Source organism: Staurois parvus, unplaced genomic scaffold, assembly GCF_062004578.1.
Source record: "Staurois parvus isolate SC_StPar_1 unplaced genomic scaffold, SC_StPar_1.0 ptg003657l, whole genome shotgun sequence".
In the NCBI taxonomy this organism is placed as follows: Eukaryota; Metazoa; Chordata; class Amphibia; order Anura; family Ranidae; genus Staurois; species Staurois parvus.
Window position 1 is genome coordinate 2,186 of NW_028321453.1, and position 25,842 is coordinate 28,027.

Consider the following 25,842-nt stretch of genomic DNA (forward strand, 5'->3'; position numbering starts at 1 on the left):
CCTGATCCTGGGAGCTTACAATCTAAGAGGGAGGGTCCTGATCCTGGGAGCTTACAATCTAATAGGGAGGGGCTGATCCTGGGAGCTTACAATCTAAGAGGGGGAGGGGCTGATCCTGGAAGTTTACAATCTAGGAGGGAGGGGCTGATCCTGGGAGCTTACAATCTAAGAGGGGGAGGGGCTGATCCTGGGAGCTTACAATCTAAGAGGGGGAGGGGCTGATCCTGGGAGCTTACAATCTAAGAGGGAGGGTCCTGATCCTGGGAGCTTACAATCTAATAGGGAGGGGCTGATCCTGGGAGCTTACAATCTAATAGGGAGGGGCTGATCCTGGGAGCTTACAATCTAGGAGGGAGGGGCTGATCCTGGGAGCTTACAGTCTAAGAGGGGGAGGGGCTGATCCTGGGAGTTTACAATCTAAGAGGGAGGGGCTGATCCTGGGAGCTTACAATCTAGTAGGGAGGGGCTGGTAGTACAAAAGGTAGTAACTGTGGGGGATGGACTGGAAGGAGGAATAGAAGATTCCATTATTAGCTGAGGTCAGGATAGGCTTCCCTGAAGAGATCGGTTTTCAGAGATCACCTAATAGTGAGCAGAGTAGGCGATAGTCTGATAGATTGGGTAGAGAGTTCCAGAGGATGGGGGAGGCTCTGGAGAAGTCCTGGAGACGAGGGAGCTAGAGAGCAGAAGGTGGTGCGAGGAGAGGAGAGTACGGTTTGGGTGATATTTAGAGACAAGATCGGTGATGTAATTTGGGGCAGAGTTATAAATGGCTTCATATGTTATTGTTAATGTTTTGAATTTTATCCGTTGGGCAATGGGAAGCCAGTGGAGGGATTGGTAGGGAGGGGTGGCAGATACAGAACAGTTAGTAAGGTGGATGAGTCTGGCAGCAGCATTCATGATAGACTGATGGATCACAAAGAAGTAGAAAAGGTACCAATGTCAGTGGAGAAAAAAAAAGCCCCATCATTGGTATCAGTGGGAGGAATAGTGCCCCATCATTGGTGTCAGTGGGAGGAATAGTGTCCCATCATTGGTATCAGTGGGAGGAATAGTGCCCCGTCATTGGTGTCAGTGGGAGGAACAGTGCCCCATCATTGGTGTCAGTGGGAGGAATAGTGCCCCGTCATTGGTGCCAGTGGGAGGAATAGTGCCCAATCACTGGTGTCAGTGGGAGGAATAGTGCCCAATCACTGGTGTCAGTGGGAGGAATAGTGCCCCGTCATTGGTGTCAGTGGGAGGAATAGTGCCCCATCATTGGTGTCAGCGGGAGGAATAGTGCCCCATCATTGGTGTCAGTGGGAGGAATAGTGCCCAATCACTGGTGTCAGTGGGAGGAATAGTGCCCAATCACTGGTGTCAGTGGGAGGAATAGTGCCCAATCACTGGTGTCAGTGGGAGGAATAGTGCCCCGTCATTGGTGTCAGTGGGAGGAATAGTGCCCCGTCATTGGTGTCAGTGGGAGGAATAGTGCCCCGTCATTGGTGTCAGTGGGAGGAATAGTGCCCCGTCATTGGTGCCAGTGGGAGGAATAGTGCCCAATCACTGGTGTCAGTGGGAGGAATGGTGCTCCATCATTGGTGTCAGTGGGAGGAATAGTGCCCCATCATTGGTGTCAGTGGGAGGAATAGTGCCCCATCATTGGTGTCAGTGGGAGGAATAGTGCCCCATCATTGGTGTCAGTGGAAGGAATAGTGCCCCGTCATTGGTGTCAGTGGGAGGAATAGCGCCCCATCATTGGTGTCAGTGGGAGGAATAGTGCCTCATCATTGGTGTCAGTGGGAGGAATAGTGCCCCATCATTGGTGTCAGTGGGAGGAATAGTGTCCCATCATTGGTGTCAGTGGGAGGAATAGTGTCCCATCATTGGTGTCAGTGGGAGGAATAGTGCCCCGTCATTGGTGTCAGTGGGAGGAATAGCGCCCCAACGGCTGGATAACAGCAGGAAAAGGGCTGCACGTGGCCCCGGGGCCGCAGTTTGGACCCCCCATGCACTAATACATCATATTTATAATGGTGAGCGGTGGGCTCAGGAGGGCTTGTGGCAGATTTTTCCTGATCCCCCCTCCCCCCCCCAGTACGTTCGAGGAAAGCTCGGTGTCAGTGCAGATCACTCTCAGTGTCATCGATAAACCGGTTTGGCTGCTCCCAGGAACGCTCACATGCGACATGGCCAGCGATTTCCATCAATCACACGACTCCGGGCACACGCAGCGCAGACACATGACTCCGGGCACACGCAGCGCACACACGTGACTCCGGGCACACGCAGCGCACACACGTGACTCCGGGCACACGCAGCGCACACACATGACTCCGGGTACACGCAGCGCACACACATGTCTTTGCGCACACACGATTCCGAGCACACGCAGCGTACACACATGACTCCAGGCATACGCAGCGTACACACATGACTCCAGCCACACGCAGCGCACACACATGACTCCAGGCACACGCAGCGCACACACATGACTCCGGGCACACACAGCGCACACACATGACTTCGGGCACACGCAGCGCACACACATGACTCCGGGTACACGCAGCGCACACACATGACTCCGGGTACACGCAGCGCACACACGACTCCGGGCACACGCAGCGCACACACATGACTCCAGGTACACGCAGCGCACACACATGTCTCCGCGCACACACATGATTCCGGGCACATGCAGCGCACACACATGACTCCAGGCACATGCAGCACACACACATGATTCCGGGCACACGCAGCGCACACACATGACTCCAGGCGCACGCAGCGCACACACATGACTCCAGGCACACGCAGCGCACACACGACTCCGGGTACACGAAGTGCACACACATTACTCCAGGCACACGCAGCGCACACACGACTCCGGGCACACGCAACGCACACACGACCCCGGGCACACGCAGTGCACACACATGACTCCAGGCACACGCAGCGCACACACGACTCCGGGTACACGAAGTGCACACACATGACTCCGGGCACACGCAGCGCACACGACTCCGGGCACACACAGCGCACACACATGACTCCAGGCACACGCAGCGCACACACCGGGTCCTGATGGTGTCAGGTGACTGTCTGTGTATTTTAGTGTCGGGTCACACATGTGATTTGCGTCGGCGCCATTTGTAAAGTATTTCTCGTGTGACTTTTTCTGCAGTTTCACATCCAGAGAATATCATGGAAGTCGCTCTGCAAATCGCAGGAATCTGAAAATCTTCACAAGTTGCAATAAAGTCTTCAGAAGCCGAGTTGAAATCGCACGATTTTAAATCGCAGCCGTGTGACCCGTGACGTGATGACGTGATGACGTGGTGACGTGATGACGTGGTGACGTGATGACGTGGTGACGTGATGATGTGGTGACGTGATGACGTGGTGACGTGATGACATGATGTCCAGTCATACCAGTGCGGGTCCTGTGATTGGTAAATTAGTTTGATCGGTCACCCAAAGACAGGAAGTGTGTTACTGGCGGGATCACCAGGGAGCTGAATGGAAGGGCATGTAAGGGGTGGGGAGGGGGGGGATTTTTCCTGCTAGGATTTGGGGCGGGGGGGGGATTTTTCCTGCAAGGATTTGGGGCAGGGAGGGGGGGAATTTTTCTTGTGAGGATTTGGGGCAGGGAGGGGGGGGGTGTTTCCTGCAAGGATTTGGGGCAAGGGGGTGTTTCCTGCAAGGATTTGGGGCAGGGAGGGGGGGTGTTTCCTGCGAGGATTTGGGGCAGGGGGGTGTTTCCTGCAAGGATTTGGGGCATGGAGGGGGGGGGGGTGTTTCCTGCGAGGATTTGGGGCAGGGGGGTGTTTCCTGCAAGGATTTGGGGCAGGGAGGGGAGGGTTGTTTCCTTCGAGGATTTGGGGCGGGGGGGGATTTTTCCTGCAAGGATTTGGGGCAGGGAGGGGGGAGATTTTCCTTGCGAGGATTTGGGGCAGGGAGGGGGGGGATTTTTCTTGTGAGGATTTGGGGCAGGGAGGGGGGGGGATTTTTCCTGCAAGGATATGGGGCAGGGAGGGGGAAGATTTTCCTTGCGAGGATTTGGGGCAGGGAGGGGGGGGATTTTTCCTGCAAGGATTTGGGGCAGGGAGGGGGGAGATTTTCCTTGCGAGGATTTGGGGCAGGGAGGGGGAGGGATTTTTCCTGCGAGGATTTGGGGCAGAGAGGGGGGGGATTTTTCTTGTGAAGATTTGGGGCGGGGGGGAGAATTTTCCAGCGAAGATTTGGGGCAGGGAGGGGGGGGGGATTTTTCCTGCGAGGATTTGGGGCAGGGAGGGGGGGATTTTTCCTGCGAGGATTTGGGGCAGGGAGGGGGGGGATTTTTCCTGTGAGGATTTGGGGCAGAGAGGGGGGGGATTTTTCTTGTGAGGATTTGGGGCAGGGAGGGGGGGATTTTCCCTGCAAGGATTTGGGGTGGGGGGGGATTTTTCTTGTGAGGATTTGGGGCGGGGAGGGGGGAGATTTTTCCTGTGAGGATTTGGGGCACGGAGGGGGGAGATTTTACTTGCGAGGATTTGGGGCAGGGAGGGGGGAGATTTTTCCTGCGAGGATTTGGGGCGAGGGGGTGTTTCCTGCAAGGATTTGGGGCAGAGAGGGGGGGGATTTTTCTTATAAGGATTTGGGGCGGGGGGGATTTTTCTTGCAAGGATTTGGGGCGGGGGGGGGGGATTTTCCTGCGAGGATTTGGGGCGGGGGGGGGGGATTTTTCTTGCCAGGATTTGGGGCAGGGAGGGGGGAGATTTTTCTTATAAGGATTTGGGGCGGGGGGGATTTTTCTTGCAAGGATTTGGGGCGGGGGGGGGGATTTTCCTGCGAGGATTTGGGGCGGGGGGGGGGATTTTTCTTGCCAGGATTTGGGGCATGGAGAGGGGGGGGATTTTCCCTGCAAGGATTTGGGGCAGGGAGGGGGGGGGATTTTCCCTGCAAGGATTTGGGGTGGGGGGGGGATTTTTCTTGTGAGGATTTGGGGCGGGGAGGGGGGGGATTTTTCCTGCGAGGATTTGGGGCAGGGAGGGGGGGGATTTTTCTTGTGAGGATTTGGGGCAGTGGGGGGGGATTTCTCTTGCCAGGATTTGGGGCAGGGAGGGGGGGGATTTTCTTGCAAGGATTTGGGGCAGGGAGGGGGGGGGGATTTTCCTGCGAGGATTTGGGGCAGGGAGGGGGGGGGGGATTTTCCTGCGAGGATTTGGGGCAGGGAGGGGGGGGGATTTTCCTGCGAGGATTTGGGGCAGGGAGGGGGGGGGATTTTCCTGCGAGGATTTGGGGCAGGGAGGGGGGGGATTTTCCTGCGAGGATTTGGGGCAGGGAGGGGGGGGATTTTTCTTGTGAGGATTTGGGGCGGGGGGGGGGTTTTCTTGCAAGGATTTGGGGCAGGGAGGGGGGGGGATTTTCTTGCAAGGATTTGGGGCAGGGAGGGGGGGGGGATTTTCCTGCGAGGATTTGGGGCAGGGAGGGGGGAGATTTGTATTTTCTCTGCAGAAATCTGATATCGGGCCGCACAGCTGACATTCATTTGACTCTCTGCGAGTCGCTCCAAGTGGCGAGGATGGGGGGGGGGGAACGCCCTGAACGCGGAGTGACCTCAGTTCAGGGTGGAGGCGGACTCCCCAGCCGCGGTGCACTACAAGTCCCAGCTGGCTTTAAAGTGAACCTGTTGTGGTCTTCAGCTGCTCTCTCTAAGGCTCCCTACACACTTATGCGACTTGTCATGTGACTTTGGGGTCCAAATTCGCATGACAAGTGGCCCCCCCCATGTCTCCCAATGGGTACCATTCATATCTGTGCGACCTCAAGTAGTTCCTGCGTTACTTTGGTCCGACTTTCCTGCGACTTGAGGGCCGTAGACTTCAATGGAAACCCTCCAAAGTCGCATGAAAGTCGCAGCTGAATATTGTACATGCGAGTTGTGAGCGACTTTGTACAGAAGAAACAATTATCCTCAGTCAAAGCCAAAGTCACATGAAGTCGCATGCACAAGATTCAGCTGCGACCTTCATGCGCCTTGAGGGATTACATTGAAGTCTATGGCCCTCAAGTCGCACTGTAAAGTCGCATTGAAAATTGCCCAAATGTGAAAGGAGCCTAAAGGTGGGCTCTATATGGCGCCTCCATATACCATAGCCGTGCTGCAATTTCTGTGCTCTGACGCCCCCCCCCCTCCCCCCACCGTTCCCCTATAACTCGAAGTGTCCAGAAAATACGCAATACTTGCCCTTAAATATGTCTAATTCAATTACCGCCCCCCACCTGTACCAGATGTCTATTGCGGACAATAGGGTGTGACATGGCATACAATTTGCAAGTCGCATCCAGTGTGACCGGGACTAACACGGGATGTTACATGTCATGCGATTTGGGTGTGTCCCAAGTCGCAGCGATTCTTCCTCAGATGGGGTCGCAGTGTTTCATGCGGTCAGTTGTGTTTCATGCGGTCAGTTGTGTTTCATGCGGTCAGTTGTGTTCCATGCAATCAGTTGTGTTCCATGCAGTCAGTTGTGTTCCATGCGGTCAGTTGTGTTCCGTGCGGTCAGTTGTTCCATGCGGTCAGTTGTGTTCCATGCAGTCAGTTGTGTTTTGTGCGGTCAGTTGTGTTCCGTGCGGTCAGTTGTTCCATGCAGTCAGTTGTGTTCCATGCAGTCAGTTGTGTTTTGTGCGGTCAGTTGTGTTCCGTGCGGTCAGTTGTGTTCCGTGCGGTCAGTTGTGTTTCGTGCGGTCAGTTGTGTTTCGTGCAGTCAGTTGTGTTTCGTGCGGTCAGTTGTGTTCCATGCAATCAGTTGTGTTCCATGCGGTCAGTTGTGTTTCGTGCGGTCAGTTGTGTTTCGTGCGGTCAGTTGTTCCATGCGGTCAGTTGTGTTCCGTGCGGTCAGTTGTGTTTCGTGCGGTCAGTTGTGTTCCGTGCGGTCAGTTGTGTTTCGTGCGGTCAGTTGTGTTTCGTGCGGTCAGTTGTGTTTCGTGCGGTCAGTTGTGTTTCGTGCGGTCAGTTGTGTTCCGTGCGGTCAGTTGTGTTCCGTGCGGTCAGTTGTTCCATGCGGTCAGTTGTGTTCCGTGCGGTCAGTTGTGTTCCGTGCGGTCAGTTGTTCCATGCGGTCAGTTGTGTTCCGTGCGGTCAGTTGTTCCATGCGGTCAGTTGTGTTCCGTGCGGTCAGTTGTGTTCCGTGCGGTCAGTTGTTCCATGCGGTCAGTTGTGTTCCGTGCGGTCAGTTGTGTTCCGTGCGGTCAGTTGTGTTCCGTGCGGTCAGTTGTGTTCCGTGCGGTCAGTTGTGTTCCGTGCGGTCAGTTGTGTTCCATGCGGTCAGTTTCCTGGACGGAATGAGATTTGAGGGAAGGAATGACATTGTAGCAGAAATCGGTGACATTGGAGGAATTTGTTCCGTTTGCAGCGCCGGGACGTCCTCAGCTGCAGGCGAAGGTGACCCTTACATGGGCAGGAGGGGATCCCGGCGCGGCGGGTCATGTGACGTCATAATGACTCACCAACAACTCATTCAAAGAAAAAAAAGAAAAATGCTGAATGTGTCTTGCTGTGTGTGAGACAATGCAGTGCGGAGCGGGGGAGGGGATTCCAGGCGGTGTCCCTCTTCATGGGGGGGGGGATTCCAGGCGGTGCCACTCTTCATGGGGGGGGGGTTCCAGGCGATGTCACTCTTCATGGGGGGGGATTCCAGGCGGTGTCACTCTTCATGGGGGGGGTGAGTCCAGGCGGTGTCACTCTTCATGGGGGGGGGGATTCCAGGTGGTGTCACTCTTCATGGAGGGGGGGGATTCCAGGCGGGGTCACTATTCATGGGGGGGGATTCCAGGCGGTGTCACTCTTCAGGGGAGGGGGGATTCCAGGTGGTGTCACTCTTCATGGGGGGGGATTCCAGGCGGGGTCCCTCTTCATGGGGGGGGGATTCCAGGCAGTGTCCCTCTTCATGGGTGGGGGGGGGATTCCAGGCGGTGTCCCTCTTCATGGGGGGGGGGGGGATTCCAGGCAGTGTCACTCTTCATGGGGGGGGGATTCCAGGCGGGGTCACTATTCATGGGGGGGGGATTCCCAGGCGGGGTCACTATTCATGGGGGGGGGATTCCAGACGGTGTCACTCTTCATGGAGGGGGGGGGGTTCCAGGCGGTGTCACTCTTCATGGGGGGGGGATTCCAGGCAGTGTCACTCTTCATGGGGGGGGATTCCAGGCAGTGTCACTCTTCATGGGGGGGGGGGGATTCCAGGCAGTGTCACTCTTCATGGGGGGGGATTCCAGGCAGGGTCACTCTTCATGGGGGGGGGGGATTCCAGGTGGTGTCACTCTTCATGGGGGGGGGGGGGATTCCAGGCGGTGTCCCTCTTCATGGGGGGGGATTCCAGGCGGTGTCACTCTTCATGGGGGGGGATTCCAGGCGGTGTCACTCTTCATGGGGGGGGGGATTCCAGGCGGTGTCCCTCTTCATGGGGGGGGGGGGATTCCAGGCAGTGTCCCTCTTCATGGGTGGGGGGGGGGATTCCAGGCGGTGTCCCTCTTCATGGGGGGGGGGGGATTCCAGGCGCTGTCCCTCTTCATCGGGAGACGTGGAATGTTGCGTCTCGGGACACTTTCACTGACGTTGCTCGGGAACAATTTCTGTATTGGGTGCCCTTTAGGTTCAGCGGAATGCGATGCGGCCATGCATGCGTGTTTAGCCACCTACCTAGATATACTGCTACAGGGCGGCTGCTCTGCGCAAAATCACGTGAACATACGTGACGTTGCATTTCCGAGTGCGGGACGCGCACAGGCCTGCCATTGGTCACAGCGGATGTCAATCACCGGGTCCCGGCCGGCGATTCTCTGTGATCTCCGCTAAAGCTGACAGGGGAGAGATCAGAGTGCCAACAAAGCACAGCATTCGCCTGCCAGCAAGGACAACTCATGGGGCCCCTGGGCAATAGGGGATCATGGGGCCCCTGTGTCCTTGCCCACACTCAAACCACACCCAAAAAAGCCTATGAAAGGTACCAGGGGCATCTCATGGGGCCCCTTACTGACCCCCGGCCCTCGGGCAGTGCCCGAGTTTCCAAATGGTCAGTCCGCCCCTGGTGGCCCCAAATGTTAACCCCTTCCTGCCCAGTGCCATTAGTACGGTGTCAGTGCGTTTTCTTAGCACCGATCCCTGTATTGGTGTCACTGGGGATGTCACTGGCAGTTACCCCGAGGATCCCACCTAAGCGTTTTCCGCAGCGTTTTCGTTTTTGCGTTTTGCAGAAACACAGTACAGTCCATTTAACATGACTTCCTATGGGACAGGTTCACTTCTGCGCGCGTTTTCCTGCCGCGTTTTTTGGAAAGGGTCGGAGACTTTTTTGAACGCAAAACATTGCGTTTTTGGTTTTATAGACTTCAATGGGAACGCTCCAGAAAAGCACGTAGTGCGGTTTTGCTGCGTTTTTTGTGCATTTTACGTTTAACATCGGCCTATCAACAAGAAAAATTAAAAACAAAAAAGCAAAAACACATCAAAAACGCGGCAAAAACACAAAACAGAAACGCCTCATATGCAACCTGCATGGGGGGGGGAACCTAGACTGAGTCAGCATCCCCCCCCCGTGTCAGAATGTCCGCCGCAGTCCCGCTATAAGTCGCTGATCGCCGCCATTACTAGTAGAAAAAAAAAATAAGAATCCGCGTATATCTCCCGCCATTTGTAGACGCTAAACTTTCACGTAAACCAATTAATTTCCACATATCGAGATTTTTTTTTTTGCGAAGACACGGAGCGGGAGACATTTTGGCCAAAATTTATGAAGAAATTCGATTTTTTTAATTTTTTTATTAGATGTTTTAAAGCAAAAAGTCAAAAATATTGTTTTTTTTTTTTTTAAATTGTTTTTTTTTTGTTTATAGCACAAAAAATGAAAAACCGCACAGAGGATCAAATACCGCCGAAAGAAAGCTCTGTTTGTGGGAAAAAAAAGGCCGTAAATTTCATTTGGGTGCGCGCGTTGCATGACCGCGCAATTGTCAGTTAAAGCAACGCAGCGCAGTAACGCTAAAAATGGCCTGGTCAGGAAGGGGTGTAAATCCTCCGGAGGGGGAGGGGTTCATGTGGGGCGTTGTGCGTGTGATTCCGTCCCTGAACTAAGACCGTCCTGTTTCAGCCGAACACGTGTGAGTTTGGTTCACGGAGGTTCAGCTGAACATATCAAAAGTTCGAATCCCAAATCCTGACCCCACTGAAGTCAATGGGAATCCCCCAAATTGGGGTCCTCCATTTTTAGGGCCAATAACCAAGGGACTGGCAAAACAAAAAGCAGCCAGGACTGTAAATCCGGCATCCATGTTGGTGAACGTCACCCACCGATCACCGAAAGAAGAAAACCATCAGTACACTGAGCCGCTCACGACTGGCAAACGGTTTATGAACAAGGGGGCGGGGATGTGGTGACATCACTGACCATATATGGTTAATGATGTCACCAACACCTGCCCCTTTGCTTACATGGCCGGAGTTGTGGGGTCCTCACAGGACCCTGAAGACTCCAACGAAGGCTTGATGATGTTATGAGTGGCAGCGACAAGACTTGAGGTGGTGAGTGTGGAGTGGAGGATCATCTTGGTGAATGGAGGATCATCTTGGCAGTGAGTGTGGACTACAGTGGAGGATTATCTTGGTGGCGATTGTGGACAGCAGTGGTGGATCATCTTGGTGGTGAACGTGATCTGCATGGTGGATCATCTTGGTGGAGAGCATGTTGCGCAAGGGTTGGTCACCTTGGTGGTGAGCGTGAACTGCAATGGTGGACCATCTTGGTGGTGAACATGTTCCGCACTGGTGGATCACCTTGGTGGTGAACGTGGAGTGCAGTGGTAGACCATCTTGGTGGTGAGCATGAGCCACAGTGGAAGATCATATTGGTGGAGAGTGTGAACCGCAATGATGGGTCATCTTGGAGGTAAGCATGAACCGCAGTGGTATATCATCCTGGTGGTGAACATGTTCCGCAATGGTTGATCACCTTGGAGGCGAGTGTGAACCGCAGTGGTAGATCATCTTGGAGGTGAGTGTGAACCGCAGTGGTAGATCTTGGTGATGAGTGTGAACCGCAGTGGTAGATCATCTTGGCGGTGTGAACCGCAGTGGTAGATCTTGGTGATGAGTGTGAACCGCAGTGGTAGATCTTGGTGGTGAGTGTGAACCGCAGTGGTAGATCATCTTGGTGGTGAGTGTGAACCGCAGTGGTAGATCATCTTGGAGGTGAGTGTGAACCGCAGTGGTAGATCTTGGTGATGAGTGTGAACCACAGTGGTAGATCATCTTGGCGGTGTGAACCGCAGTGGTAGATCATCTTGGAGGTGAGTGTGAACCGCAGTGGTAGATCATCTTGGCGGTGTGAACCGCAGTGGTAGATCTTGGTGATGAGTGTGAACCGCAGTGGTAGATCTTGGTGGTGAGTGTGAACCGCAGTGGTAGATCATCTTGGTGGTGAGTGTGAACCGCAGTGGTAGATCATCTTGGAGGTGAGTGTGAACCGCAGTGGTAGATCTTGGTGATGAGTGTGAACCACAGTGGTAGATCATCTTGGCGGTGTGAACCGCAGTGGTAGATCATCTTGGAGGTGAGTGTGAACCGCAGTGGTAGATCATCTTGGCGGTGTGAACCGCAGTGGTAGATCATTAACCTCAGTTAGTGGAAGACGTGCCGTGGGCAGCCATGTGATGGTGGACCAATCAGTGAACAGGTTGGAGTGAGGAAGGATAGACCTGCCCAGAACTTGACTGCTTGCCAATGGTATTAATAGCTAAGAGATAAGGTTGGTATTTTTTCCCAGGAAAATGTCAATCCTGGAGCTGGGGGGGGGGAGGAGCTGCGAGAGGAACTGCATTTGCCCGGAGAAGGTCTTTAATATTGGAGATCATTTGGGGGCCGGTTCAGAAGGAACTTTCACTTCTCAGCCCCAAAGTCTGCCGGTGCTAGAACTGATGCACAGGCAGAGTACGGCCCACCAACATGGCGTGAGCTCGGCCAATGAACACGCTCACAGGAGCCAAAGTCCATCCAGTGTGCAGAGGCCTCGGCGGAAGGCAAAGAGTTACTGAAGGAATGCTGTGTGTAATGTGAAGCTGGGAACTCTTCATTGTTACCATCCCTTTCTCTGCCGGCCTGTGCCGGGCCATGAATGAACGCTTTATGTCCCATTTACTGATTCTTCCCAACATTTCTACCACCGCGCGCAGACGCCGCATCTGCCTCCCTCTGCCTCAACGTCGCCTCCCTCTGCCTCAACGTCGCCTCCCTCTGCCTCAACGTCGCCTCCCTCTGCCTCAACGTCACCTCCCTCTGCCTCAACGTCGCCTCCCTCTGCCTCTTTACTACTCACACACCTGAAATCAGATCCCAAGGAAGATGTGGGACCAGGATTGGATCCGGTTCGATCTTCTAGAAAAGATTATAAATCTGTAAATGTAGGTTTGATATACAGCTAGTATAAGTACCTGAACCTCTCTCTGTATTAGTGATCTGGAAGAAAAGTGGGAAATCGAGTAGTTCTGTCAGAGTGCTGATCTCCTTGCTGTGGGGAGGCTTCTGCACCGTCCAATTAAAAGACTTAGGTTAGGTCGGTGACTACACTGTGCTGCTTTACTGCAAAGGGGGAAAGTGTGGTCACTGACTGGCTGTGCTGTCTGGCCAAGGTGTCTGAAGGACAGAAATACAAAACTTTTGGAAAATAAGGCAATTTATATATGTGCACCTCAACATGTTTTTGCCTGTTCACAATTGCAGTCCACGCTCACCGCCAAGATGGTCCTCCACTGCAGTCCACGCTCACCGCCAAGATGGTCCTCCACTGCAGTCCACGCTCACCGCCAAGATGGTCCTCTACTGCAGTCCACGCTCACCGCCAAGATGGTCCTCCACTGCAGTCCACGCTCACCGCCAAGATGGTCCTCCATTGCAGTCCACGCTCACCGCCAAGATGATCCTCCATTGCAGTCCACGCTCACCGCCAAGATGGTCCTCTACTGCAGTCCACGCTCACCGCCAAGATGGTCCTCCACTGCAGTCCACGCTCACCGCCAAGATGGTCCTCCATTGCAGTCCACGCTCACCGCCAAGATGGTCCTCCACTGCAGTCCACGCTCACCGCCAAGATGGTCCTCCACTGCAGTCCACGCTCACCGCCAAGATGGTCCTCCACTGCAGTCCACGCTCACCGCCAAGATGGTCCTCTACTGCAGTCCACGCTCACCGCCAAGATGGTCCTCCACTGCAGTCCACGCTCACCGCCAAGATGATCCTCCACTGCAGTCCACGCTCACCGCCAAGATGGTCCTCCATTGCAATCCCCACTCACCACCAAGATGATCCTCCATTGCAGTCCACGCTCACCACCAAGATGGTCCTCCATTGCAGTCCACGCTCACCACCAAGATGATCCTCCATTGCAGTCCACGCTCACCACCAAGATGATCCTCCATTGCAGTCCACGCTCACCACCAAGATGATCCTCCATTGCAGTCCACACTCACCACCAAGATGATCCTCCATTGCAGTCCACGCTCACCGCCAAGATGGTCCTCCATTGCAGTCCACGCTCACCACCAAGATGGTCCTCCATTGCAGTCCACGCTCACCACCAAGATGATCCTCCATTGATGTCCACGCTCACCACCAAGATGATCCTCCATTGCAGTCCACACTCACCACTAACCAGTCTTGTTGCTGCCACTTCATTTGCTGGAGTCTGTGAGAACCTCACATCTCCAGCTGCCATGTAACCAAAGGACCAGGATGGTGGTGAAATCACTGAGCAAACTTTGCCATGTCCATATTTGGCCAGTGATGTCACCACATCCTGGTCCAGTAGCTTCAGGAGGCGGAGTCAGCACAGGCAGCAGGGTACCATGGGAAATGTAATCTTTATAAATGGAGCATGCTGGGAGTCCTGGAAGTTGTGGGAAGAGACGGCCAGCAGACAGGCAGAACTTCAACGTGAAAGAACATTTCTCCAGAAATTTTATATTGGATTGTAATATCTATTTGTGTTCTTATTTCAATGCTGATGTTATAGAATGGGAGTGTGTGCTGTGCCCGGAGTTCTCCCTGATCCCCACCGCTGCGTGACCGCACTCCGATCCCCACCGCTGGGAGACCGCACTCCGATCCCCACCGCTGCGTGACCGCACTCCGATCCCCACCGCTGGGAGACCGCACTCCGATCCCCACCGCTGGGTGACCGTACCCCGATCCCCACCGCTGCGTGACCGCACTCCGATCCCCACCGCTGGGAGACCGTACCCCAATCCCCACCACTGGGTGACCGCACTCCGATCCCCACCGCTGCGTGACCGCACTCCGATCCCCACCGCTGCGTGACCGCACCCCGATCCCCACCGCTGGGTGACCGCACTCCGATCCCCACCGCTGGGTGACCGCACTCCGATCCCCACCGCTGGGTGACCGCACTCCGATCCCCACTGCTGGGTGACCGCACTCTGATCCCCACCGCTGGGTGACCGCACTCCGATCCCCACCGCTGGGTGACCGCACTCCGATCCCCACCGCTGGGTGACCGCACTCCGATCCCCACCGCTGGGTGACCGCACTCCGATCCCCACTGCTGGGTGACCGCACTCTGATCCCCACCGCTGGGTGACCGCACTCTGATCCCCACCGCTGGGTGACCGCACCCCGATCCCCACCGCTGGGTGACCGCACTCTGATCCCCACCGCTGGGTGACCGCACTCCGATCCCCACCGCTGCGTGACCGCACACCCCGATCCCCACCACTGGGTGACCGCACTCTGATCCCCACTGCTGGGTGACCGCGCACCCCGATCCCCACCACTGGGTGACCGCACTCTGATCCCCACCGCTGGGAGACCGCACCCCGATCCCCACCGCTGGGTGACCGCACTCTGATCCCCACCGCTGGGTGACCGCACTCTGATCCCCACCGCTGGGCGACCGCGCACTCCCATACCCACCGCTGGGAGACCGCGCACTCCCATACCCACCGCTGGGAGACCGCGCACCCCGATCCCCACCGCTGGGCGACCACGCACCCCGATCCCTACCGCAGGGCGACCGCGCATTCCGATCCCCACCGCTGGGAGACCGCGCACTCCGATCCCCACCGCTGGGCAACCGCACACTCCCGTACACACGCACTCCGATCTCCACCGCTGGGTGACCACAGACTTTGATCCCCACCGCTGGGTGACCACACACCCCGATCCCCACTGCTGGGTGACCACAGACTTTGATCCCCACAAACTCCGATCCCCACCGCTGGGTGACCACACACCCCGATCCCCACCGCTGGGTGACCACACACCCCGATCCCCACCGCTGGGTGACCACACACCCCGATCCCCACCGCTGGGTGACCGCACACCCCGATATCTCTCTTTTCCATTGGACTGTATGCTGGGAGTTGGCAGCGATGGGATGAAGAGCGTCTTTTGTTTTCCTATCATACAGATGTTCCATGAGGGGGGTGACAGTGGTGTGTCCCTGTGAGATGACTTCCACAATTAGCATAGCAATGAATGAACACATTGAAGGCTCATCACCCCCCCCCCCCCCCCAGGGACAATACAGCATTCTTCACACTCCCCCTACTGGACATGTAGGAAACTGCAGCATTGACAAAATACAACTGAAAGCAGACATCCTACAAACATTCCACCTGCTAAAGCACCGCGTATCAACAACAACGGCACCGCCATCACCTTCTTCTCCCATGTTCCATCTCAGCTCTGATCTCCTGCGGCCTCTTTCAGCCACTTCCCATCTCCATGCCATCCAGCGATGGCTATTCGCAGGTCTACCGATCATGGAAACAGTGCAGTGCGCCTGAAGGAGATCTGCTGAAATGGCCACGTTGGATTTGCACCAAAGGCCCACGTGGAAGGGGGGGGGGACACTACCACAGGAAGTGGCTGAACAAGGACCTTGTGGCAGGGGTGGACTGACCATTCGAGCACTGCCCGAGGGCCCGGGGTCAGTAGGGGGCCCCATGAGATGCCCCTGGTACCTTTCATAGGCTTTTTTGGGTGTGGTTTGAGTGTGGGCAAGGACACGGGGGCCCCATGATCCCCTATTGCCCGGGGGCCCCATGAGTTGTCAGTCCGCCTCTGACCTTGTGGATCACCAGGGATTGTTTGATTGGAAGCTGCAGATTTGAAAATATTGCGAATGGCGTTTGAAATGCCGTAACGAGCTCAGCCAGGAAACGATCGATTCATTTGAAAGGAAAACGTTCCCAAAGTGCAACCTCTTCACATTGTTGCTGCTCCATATTTTCATGCCGGCGGCTTCGTATTTCTTCCAGTGATTGCGTCCGTATAACAAGACCCCTATAGGACAAATGCTGAAAGATGACCCCCCCACATACACCCGTCAGTACCCCAGTTGCTTGGGCTCACATGATGTAGTCTGGAGGGGGTGGGCGTTCCTCGGCAGGCAGTATTTACCCGCAGACCTCCAACATGTGATCGAAGGGACCAAAATCCTATCCATGAAAGGGGCGGGGCCAGGGACGGTCAGGCTGGGGGGGAAAGGCCTAGATCAGGGGGGGGGGCTCCGCCTTCTGAAGAGTGAGGGACACTTCAGTGGTTTGGTGACCGGTCAGGGGCCACCATGAAATGGTTCAGAATTTCGGAAGTTTGGATAGCGTAATGAGCATTTTCCTCCTGCAGGAGAGGAGGAGGAGAAGTCGGCTTTCAGCGGTTACAGGAGGAAAATGGAGAGGATCGGTTCCTGTATATGCTGCCCCTCTGGTCCAAGTGTAAATCTGAATGTGACAGGGGGGGCTGCACGGGCCCCCTGGAGCATGGCGCGGGATCACCATTGCACCCCATGACACTACACCAGAGATTGGGGTGTGTGTGGTAAAAACATGTCTCAACTATGTGGTTTTACCAGCCCCCAAACTGCAAATGTAAATAAGCCCTTACTGTCCTGAGCCCCCTATAAGGCTGCTTTCACATTGATGCGCTGCGGTTGCAGTCAGGAAGCGGAGGATGCGAAGTCAGGAAGCGGAGGATGCGCAGTCAGGAAGCGGAGGATGCAGTCAGGAAGCGGAGGATGCGCAGTCAGGAAGCGGAGGATGCAGTCAGGAAGCGGAGGATGCAGTCAGGAAGCGGAGGATGCGCAGTCAGGAAGCGGAGGATGCGCAGTCAGGAAGCGGAGGATGCGCAGTCAGGAAGCGGAGGTCGCGCAGTCAGGAAGCGGAGGCCGCGCAGTCAGGAAGCGGAGGCCGCACAGTCAGGAAGCGGAGGCCGCACAGTCAGGAAGCTGAGGTTGCACAGTCAGGAAGCGGAGGTTGCACAGTCAGGAAGCTGAGGTTGCACAGTCAGGAAGCGGAGGCCGCGCAGTCAGGAAGCGGAGGATGCGCAATCAGGAAGCGGAGGATGCGCAGTCAGGAAGCGGAGGATGCGCAGTCAGGAAGCGGAGGTTGCACAGTCAGGAAGCGGAGGATGCACAGTCAAGAAGCGGAGGATGCAGTCAGGAAGCGGAGGCCGCGCAGTCAGGAAGCGGAGGATGCGCAATCAGGAAGCGGAGGATGCGCAGTCAAGAAGCGGAGGATGCAGTCAGGAAGCGGAGGCCGCGCAGTCAGGAAGCGGAGGATGCGCAGTCAGGAAGCGGAGGCCGCACAGTCAGGAAGCGGAGGCCGCACAGTCAGGAAGCTGAGGTTGCACAGTCAGGAAGCGGAGGCCGCACAGTCAGGAAGCTGAGGTTGCACAGTCAGGAAGCTGAGGCCGCGCAGTCAGGAAGCGGAGGTTGCGCAGTCAGGAAACGGAGGATGCACAGTCAAGAAGCGGAGGATGCAGTCAGGAAGCGGAGGTTGCACAGTCAGGAAGCGGAGGATGCACAGTCAAGAAGCGGAGGATGCAGTCAGGAAGCGGAGGCCGCGCAGTCAGGAAGCGGAGGATGCGCAATCAGGAAGCGGAGGATGCGCAGTCAAGAAGCGGAGGATGCAGTCAGGAAGCGGAGGCCGCGCAGTCAGGAAGCGGAGGATGCGCAGTCAGGAAGCGGAGGCCGCACAGTCAGGAAGCGGAGGCCGCACAGTCAGGAAGCTGAGGTTGCACAGTCAGGAAGCGGAGGCCGCACAGTCAGGAAGCTGAGGTTGCACAGTCAGGAAGCTGAGGCCGCGCAGTCAGGAAGCGGAGGTTGCGCAGTCAGGAAACGGAGGATGCGCAGTCAGGAAGCGGAGGTCGCGCAGTCAGGAAGCGGAGGTCGCGCAGTCAGGAAGCGGAGGATGCGCAGTCAGGAAGCGGAGGCCGCGCAGTCAGGAAGCGGAGGCCGCGCAGTCAGGAAGCGGAGGATGCGCAGTCAGGAAGCGGAGGATGCGCAGTCAGGAAGCGGAGGCCGCGCAGTCAGGAAGCGGAGGATGCGCAGTCAGGAAGCGGAGGATGCGCAGTCAGGAAGCGGAGGCCGTGCAGTCAGGAAGCGGAGGTCGCGCAGTCAGGAAGCGGGCCGCGCAGTCAGGAAGCGGAGGCCGCGCAGTCAGGAAGCGGAGGATGCGCAGTCAGGAAGCGGAGGATGCGCAGTCAGGAAGCGGAGGCCGTGCAGTCAGGAAGCGGAGGATGCGCAGTCAGGAAGCGGAGGCCGCGCAGTCAGGAAGCGGAGGACGCGCAGTCAGGAAGCGGAGGCCGCGCAGTCAGGAAGTGGAGGCCGCGCAGTCAGGAAGTGGAGGCCGTGCAGTCAGGAAGTGGAGGCCGTGCAGTCAGGAAGTGGAGGCCGCACATGTAATAACAAAAGATGGCTGTCCCTTATCCTCCTAACTATTAAAAAAAACCACAGAGACGGATTGTGTTGCCATGGAAATCGTTGATAAAATGCAGCACATTGATTGGACAGATTCCATTCACATTCAAATCTTAAAGGAAAAAAAAAAAAACTTTAAATAAATAGAAAACCTTTAAAAAGAATATTTGTTAAAATGACGCGGCGGCGAATATCTTCAATTGTGGGCGGAGCTCCATACCCGGCAGTGAAGTACCGCGCCCCGGATACACCAACTACTCAGTGACACCATCCCTGGAAGACAACAAAGGTGTCGGATCCCCCGGCTACCCGAAGGAGGAGGGAGGCAGAGGGAAGTCATGTGACGCCGAGAAATCAAACACCAAATATTTATTCTCTCGGTGTCTAAAATAGGCAAATAAATTCTCCCGTAAAAGCAGCGATCTTCAGTAACAACGCGATATCTGACCATTGCGATCGACGCGTTTCACCACCAGCTCGCTTCCTCAGGATCCACGCTACACCCATCCATTTATCTTCAGTTTGGGATCTTTTCTCGGATCGGAATGTTGGAGGAATTCTCATGACGTGGACACGGTACACGTATGAAGAAATCTTGTGTTTGTTCATGTGGCGTGGATCCTGAGGAAGCGATCTCGCGGTGGAACGAGTCGATCCCAAATACCAGATACCACACAAGTTACTTGTCACTGGAGATCGTTGATTTCTATTCGTCTATTTCTTCTGTGTGATTTCTCGGGGGCACTTAGTCCCGAATACTTACCTCTCCTTTGAGTAGGCGGGGCTTCTTACCCTTTTATCATACTGGTATTGGCCTCATTGCCTGTGAATTGGTATGCAGCCGGTGGGGGAGGTAAAGCTTCCATCACTGCCTTGTCTCCCAGGGGGTACCATTTATGTTGTGAAGAGGTGGACTCCCCCTTTAGGTGAAGACTTGATTCCAACTATCAGCTTTTAAAACACTAGTATAGCCATTAGGCCCCTTTCACACTGACTCCCGTGGTATGGTGGGGGGGGGGGGGGGGGCGGAAACCACCGGTATGGTTGGGGGGCGGTTACCCACCGGTATGGTGGGGGGGGGGCGGTTACCCATCGGTATGGTTGGGGGGCGGTTACCCACTAGTATGGTAGGGGGGGCGGTTACCCACCGGTATGGGAGGGGGTGGTTACCCACCGGTATGGGAGGGGGGCGGTTACCCACCGGTATGGGAGGGGGGCGGTTACCCATCGGTATGGTTGGGGGGCGGTTACCCATCGGTGTGGTTGGGGGGGGGGGCGGTTACCCATCGGTGTGGTTGGGGGGGGGGGCGGTTACCCACCGGTATGGTTGGGGGGGGGGGGTGGTTACCCACCGGTATGGTTTTGGTGGGGGTTAGCTGCACTTGGGACTGTTCTGCGGTCCCGGTACACTTACTGACAGCTCAGCAAAACCGCGGGACGTAACAGAAGTCAATGGCAAATCTCAGCTAACCCGCAGGAACACGGTGCTGCACCCAATGCTGCGGGAGAAGGGTACCAGATCAGTGTGAAAGGGGCCTTAGGGTGTTCAGTGGTCAGCAGTCTGGGGTGTCAGCGCTGGTATCCTGGGCTCAGTTCTCACCAGACGATCAAGGAGCTTTTATACTCTTCCAGAGTGTTTCCTGAAACTGCACCAGTTTCTCACATCCCTACAGCATACCGGTGGGTAACCGTACCCCCCCCCCACCATACCGGTGGGTAACCGCACCCCCCCCCCCACCATACCGGTGGGTAACCGCCCACCCCACCATACTGTTCGGTAACCACCCCTCTACCATACCAGTAGGTAACAGACCCCCTTACCATACCAGTGGGTAGCCACCCCCCCTACCATACTGGTAGGTAACCACTCCCCCTACCATACTGGTGGGTAACTGACCCCCTTACCATACTGGAGGGTAACTGACCCCCCCCTACCATACTGGTGGGTAACAACCCCCCTTACCATATCTGTAGGAAATATACCCCCTTACCATACTGGGGGGAAATTCAGCCCCTACCATCTCGGTGGGTAACTGACCACCTTACCATAATGGTGGGTAACTGACCCCCTTACCATGTCGGTGGGTAACTGACCCCCTTACCATCTCGGTGGGTAACTGACCCCCTTACCATGTCGGTGGGTAACTGACCCCCTTACCATACCGGTGGGTAACTGACCCCCTTACCATACCGGTGGGTAACTGACCCCCTTACCATCTCGGTGGGTAACTGACCCCCTTACCATCTCGGTAAGTAACTGACCCCCTTACCATACCGGTGGGTAACTGACCCCCTTACCATACCGGTGCGTAACTGACCCCCTTACCATACCGGTGCGTAACTGACCCCCTTACCATACCGGTGGGTAACTGACCCCCTTACCATACCGGTGTGTAACTGACCCCCTTACCATATCGGTGTGTAACTGACCCCCTTACCATACCGGTGCGTAACTGACCCCCTTACCATATTGGTGTGTAACTGACCCCCTTACCATCTCGGTGGGTAACTGACCCCCTTACCATATCGGTGTGTAACTGACCCCCTTACCATATCGGTGTGTAACTGACCCCCTTACCATATCGGTGTGTAACTGACCCCCTTACCATATCGGTGTGTAACTGACCCCCTTACCATACCGGTGCGTAACTGACCCCCTTACCATACCGGTGCGTAACTGACCCCTTACCATACCGGTGGGTAACTGACCCCCTTACCATATTGGTGGGTAACTGACCCCCTTACCATATTGGTGGGTAACTGACCCCCTTACCATACCGGTGGGTAACTGACCCCCTTACCATACCGGTGGGTAACTGACCCCCTTACCATACCGGTGGGTAACTGACCCCCTTACCATCTCGGTGGGTAACTGACCCCCTTACCATCTCGGTGGGTAACTGACCCCCTTACCATATTGGTGTGTAACTGACCCCCTTACCATACCGGTGGGTAACTGACCCCCTTACCATACCGGTGGGTAACTGACCCCCTTACCATATTGGTGGGTAACTGACCCCCTTACAAGCTGTGGCAGTCTATCTATGAGGGTGGTCAGGGTGGTACGCGGTGAGCTCCTCTGGTAGGACGGATGGGACGGTTGGATGTTCTAGGCTCGGTGGTCCTCACCCGGTTGGAGGAGTTCTGCTGCGCAGGGGGAAGGATTCTTGTACAAACTGCCGGCATATGGGGCAATGCTGGAATCGCGTCAGGCAGCCGTCACACAGGCAGACGTGGCGGCAGGGCAGGAGCACCCAGTTCACCGTGTCGTTCTGACAGACAACGCAGTCCTTGCCCCGGCCGTCCTGCATCTCCTCCTCCTCGGACAGCCCCAACCTCTGCAGGAGCTCCTTATCCCTGGAACAGCGCCGGCTCTCCTCAGCCTCTGCAGACTCCGGCGTGTGATCGCTCGCAGACATATAAAGTTGCTGAAAATGACAATAAACAGATATTTCATGACACAGAATACCAGCACGGGGCCACACACGGTGCAAGACGACAAATGCCGCCAATATGGAGCTACACAGGCAGCCGTCTGATCTATTATTATACAGGATTTATATGGCGGCAGAAGGTGTGCTCAGCGCTGTACATTATAGGGGGGACAGAACAATACACGAGGGGTGCGAGGGCCCTGATCCTGGGAGCTTACAATCTAGGAGGGAGGGGCTGATCCTGGGAGCTTACAATCTAGGAGGGAGGGGCTGATCCTGGGAGCTTACAATCTAGGAGGGAGGGGAGAGTGGTACAGGAGGAAGTGGCTGTGGGGGATGGAGTGGTAGGAGGAGATCGGTTGTTAGGTGAGGGTGGGGTAGCCTTCCCTGAAGAGATGGGTTTTCAGGGTGCGCCTGAAGGTGAGGAGGGTAGGTGACAGTATGATGGATTGGGGTAGGGAGTTCCAGAGGATGGGGGAAGTCCTGGAGAAGTCCTGCAGTCGGGTGTGGGAGGAGGAGACCAGGGAGCTAGAAAGTAGGAGGTCCTGTGAGGAGCGAAGAGCACGGGTTGGGTGATATTTGGGTATCAGGTCGGTGAGGTAGTTTGGGGCAGTGTGGTGGACGGCTTTGTAGGTCAGGGTTAGTAATTTGAATTTAATGCGTTGGGCATTCGGGAGCCAGTGGAGGGATTGGCAGAGGGGGGTGGAGGACACTGAGTGGAGGCCAGTGGAGGGATTGGCAGAGGGGGGTGGAGGACACTGAGTGGAGGCCAGTGGAGGGAATGACAGAGGGGGGTGGAGGACACTGAGTGGAGGCCAGTGGAGGGAATGGCAGAGGGGGGTGGAGGACACTGAATGGAGGCCGGTGGAGGGATTGGCAGAGGGGGGTGGAGGACACTGAGTGGAGGCCAGTGGAGGGATTGGCAGAGGGGGGTGGAGGACACTGAGTGGAGGCCAGTGGAGGGATTGGCAGAGAGGGGTGGAGGACACTGAGTGGAGGCCAGTGGAGGGATTGGCAAAGGGGGGTGGAGGACACTGAGTGGAGGCCAGTGGAGGGAATGGCAGAGGGGGGTGGAGGACACTGAGTGGAGGCCAGTGGAGGGATTGGCAGAGGGGGGTGGAGGACACTGAGTGGAGACCAGTGGAGGGATTGGCAGAGGGGGGTGGAGGACACTGAGTGGAGGCCGGTGGAGGGATTGGCAGAGAGGGGTGGAGAACACTGAGTGGAGGCCAGTGGAGGGATTGGCAGAGGGGGGTGGAGGACACTGAGTGGAGGCCAGTGGAGGGATTGGCAGAGAGGGGTGGAGGACACTGAGTGGAGGCCAGTGGAGGGATTGGCAAAGGGGGGTGGAGGACACTGAGTGGAGGCCGGTGGAGGGATTGGCAGAGGGGGGTGGAGGACACTGAGTGGAGGCCAGTGGAGGGATTGGCAGACAGGGGTGGAGGAGACTGAGTGGAGGCCGGTGGAGGGATTGGCAGAGGGGGGTGGAGGACACTGAGTGGAGGCCAGTGGAGGGATTGGCAGAGGGGGGTGGAGGACACTGAGTGGAGACCAGTGGAGGGATTGGCAGAGGGGGGTGGAGGACACTGAGTGGAGGCCGGTGGAGGGATTGGCAGAGAGGGGTGGAGAACACTGAGTGGAGGCCAGTGGAGGGATTGGCAGAGGGGGGTGGAGGACACTGAGTGGAGGCCAGTGGAGGGATTGGCAAAGGGGGGTGGAGGACACTGAGTGGAGGCCAGTGGAGGGATTGGCAGAGAGGGGTGGAGGACACTGAGTGGAGGCCAGTGGAGGGATTGGCAGAGAGGAGTGGCAGATACAGAGCGGTTGGTGAGGTGGATGAATCTGGCCTCTGAGTTCAGGATAGACTGGAGTGGGGATAGTCTGTGATGAGGGAGGCCAGTGAGGAGGGAGTTGCAGTAGTCCAGGCGTGAGATGATGAGGGAGTGTACGAGTTGTTTGGTGGTGTCTGGGGTGAGGAACGTACGTATCTTGGAGATGTTGCGGAGGCGGAGTCTGCATGACCTTGATAGTGATTGGACGTGAGGTTGGAAGGACAGGTTTGAGTCCAGGGTGACACCCAGGACTTTGGTGTGCGGGGTGGGATTGATGGTGGCGTTGTTAGTCGTGATGGAGAGGATGAGGGGGGGGGGGGGGCACGGGGTGGGGGGAAAATCAGGAGCTCAGTTTTGGAAAGGTTTAGTTTGAGGAAATGGAGCGACATCCAGCCTGATATGTCGTTCAGTAGGTGGGTGATTCGAGCGGAGACTTTCTGTGGGGAAGCAGTGGCCTCTTTCTGTGGGGAAGCAGAGGTTCAACATGCCCTCTTGCCGAGTCCCAGCCCCCGCTCCCCAATCAGCAGGGAGATTGCATTTTGCTTACTGGAAAGGGGAATGTCAGACCTCTGCTGAGAGACCACTGATTCCCCACAGACCTCTGCTGAGAGACCACTGATTCCCCACAGACCTCTGCTGAGAGACCACTGATTCCCCACAGACCTCGGCTGAGAGACCACTGATTCCCCACAGACCTCTGCTGAGAGACCACTGCTTCCCCACAGACCTCTGCTGAGAGACCACTGATTCCCCACAGACCTCTGCTGAGAGACCACTGATTCCCCACAGACCTCTGCTGAGAGACCACTGCTTCCCCACAGACCTCTGCTGAGAGACCACTGATTCCCCACAGACCTCGGCTGAGAGACCACTGATTCCCCACAGACCTCTGCTGAGAGACCACTGCTTCCCCACAGACCTCTGCTGAGAGACCACTGATTCCCCACAGACCTCTGCTGAGAGACCACTGATTCCACACAGACCTCTGCTGAGAGACCACTGCTTCCCCACAGACCTCTGCTGAGAGACCACTGCTTCCCCACAGACCTCTGCTGAGAGACCACTGATTCCCCACAGACCTCTGCTGAGAGACCACTGATTCCACACAGACCTCTGCTGAGAGACCACTGCTTCCACACAGACCTCTGCTGAGAGACCACTGATTCCCCACAGACCTCTGCTGAGAGACCACTGCTTCCACACAGAGAGCGGGTGTGTCTGTAGCATGCTGGCACAGGACAGGATTTTCTACTCAGGCTGTGGTTGCTTTCTAAAGAACATGAACTGGAAGAACTGACACGTTTTGCTTTGATGCACCTGATTGGATATCGCTATTTAATCAGATAGTTCAGTTTACTATCGGCCTGGAATTCGGCGCCGTTTGCTCTCCGCACGACGTTGCGAATTTCACAAGTTGGAACACGGAAACTTTTCCCGCAAAGCATTCTTACCTTGAGGTCATAGAAGTGTCCCTGCGCGCTGAGCAGGTACTGAGAGAGGATCCTGCAGGGGAGGCTGTAACTTCTGTCCGGGATATGGATGACGCTCAGCATGGAGACCTGGAAGAGCAGAGAGAGCGGGTCACATGGGTGGGGGAGGGGGGCTGCGCACAGGCAGTGAGTGCGGGGGCCGTTTATACACAGCCACCCGCTCCTGCACCGCTCCAGTCCGGCCCATGTCTATAAACGGTCAGACGGAAGCAGTGCAGGAGCGGGTGGTTAATATCACCTTTAATTTTCAGGCACATAAACACAACATGCCGACTTTTTTTTTTGGTAAAATATAAAAGTTGAGGTTGCACCGAGTAAATAGACACCAAACATGTCAAGGCTTAAAATGGGGTGCCCC

General features: G+C 56.1%; 1 protein-coding gene across 1 annotated transcript; it reads right to left on the minus strand.

Annotated features, from left to right (window-relative positions):
* Positions 1 to 18,771: 18,771 nt before the first annotated feature.
* On the minus strand, positions 18,772 to 25,575 carry CGRRF1 (cell growth regulator with ring finger domain 1). Its single transcript, XM_089667903.1, has 2 exons — positions 25,446 to 25,575; positions 18,772 to 22,156 (listed from the first exon to the last, which is right to left on the minus strand). Exons 1-2 carry the CDS (start codon positions 25,545 to 25,547, stop codon positions 21,854 to 21,856), a joined length of 405 nt encoding a protein of 134 aa, XP_089524029.1. The 5' UTR covers positions 25,548 to 25,575; the 3' UTR covers positions 18,772 to 21,853.
* Positions 25,576 to 25,842: the final 267 nt, after the last annotated feature.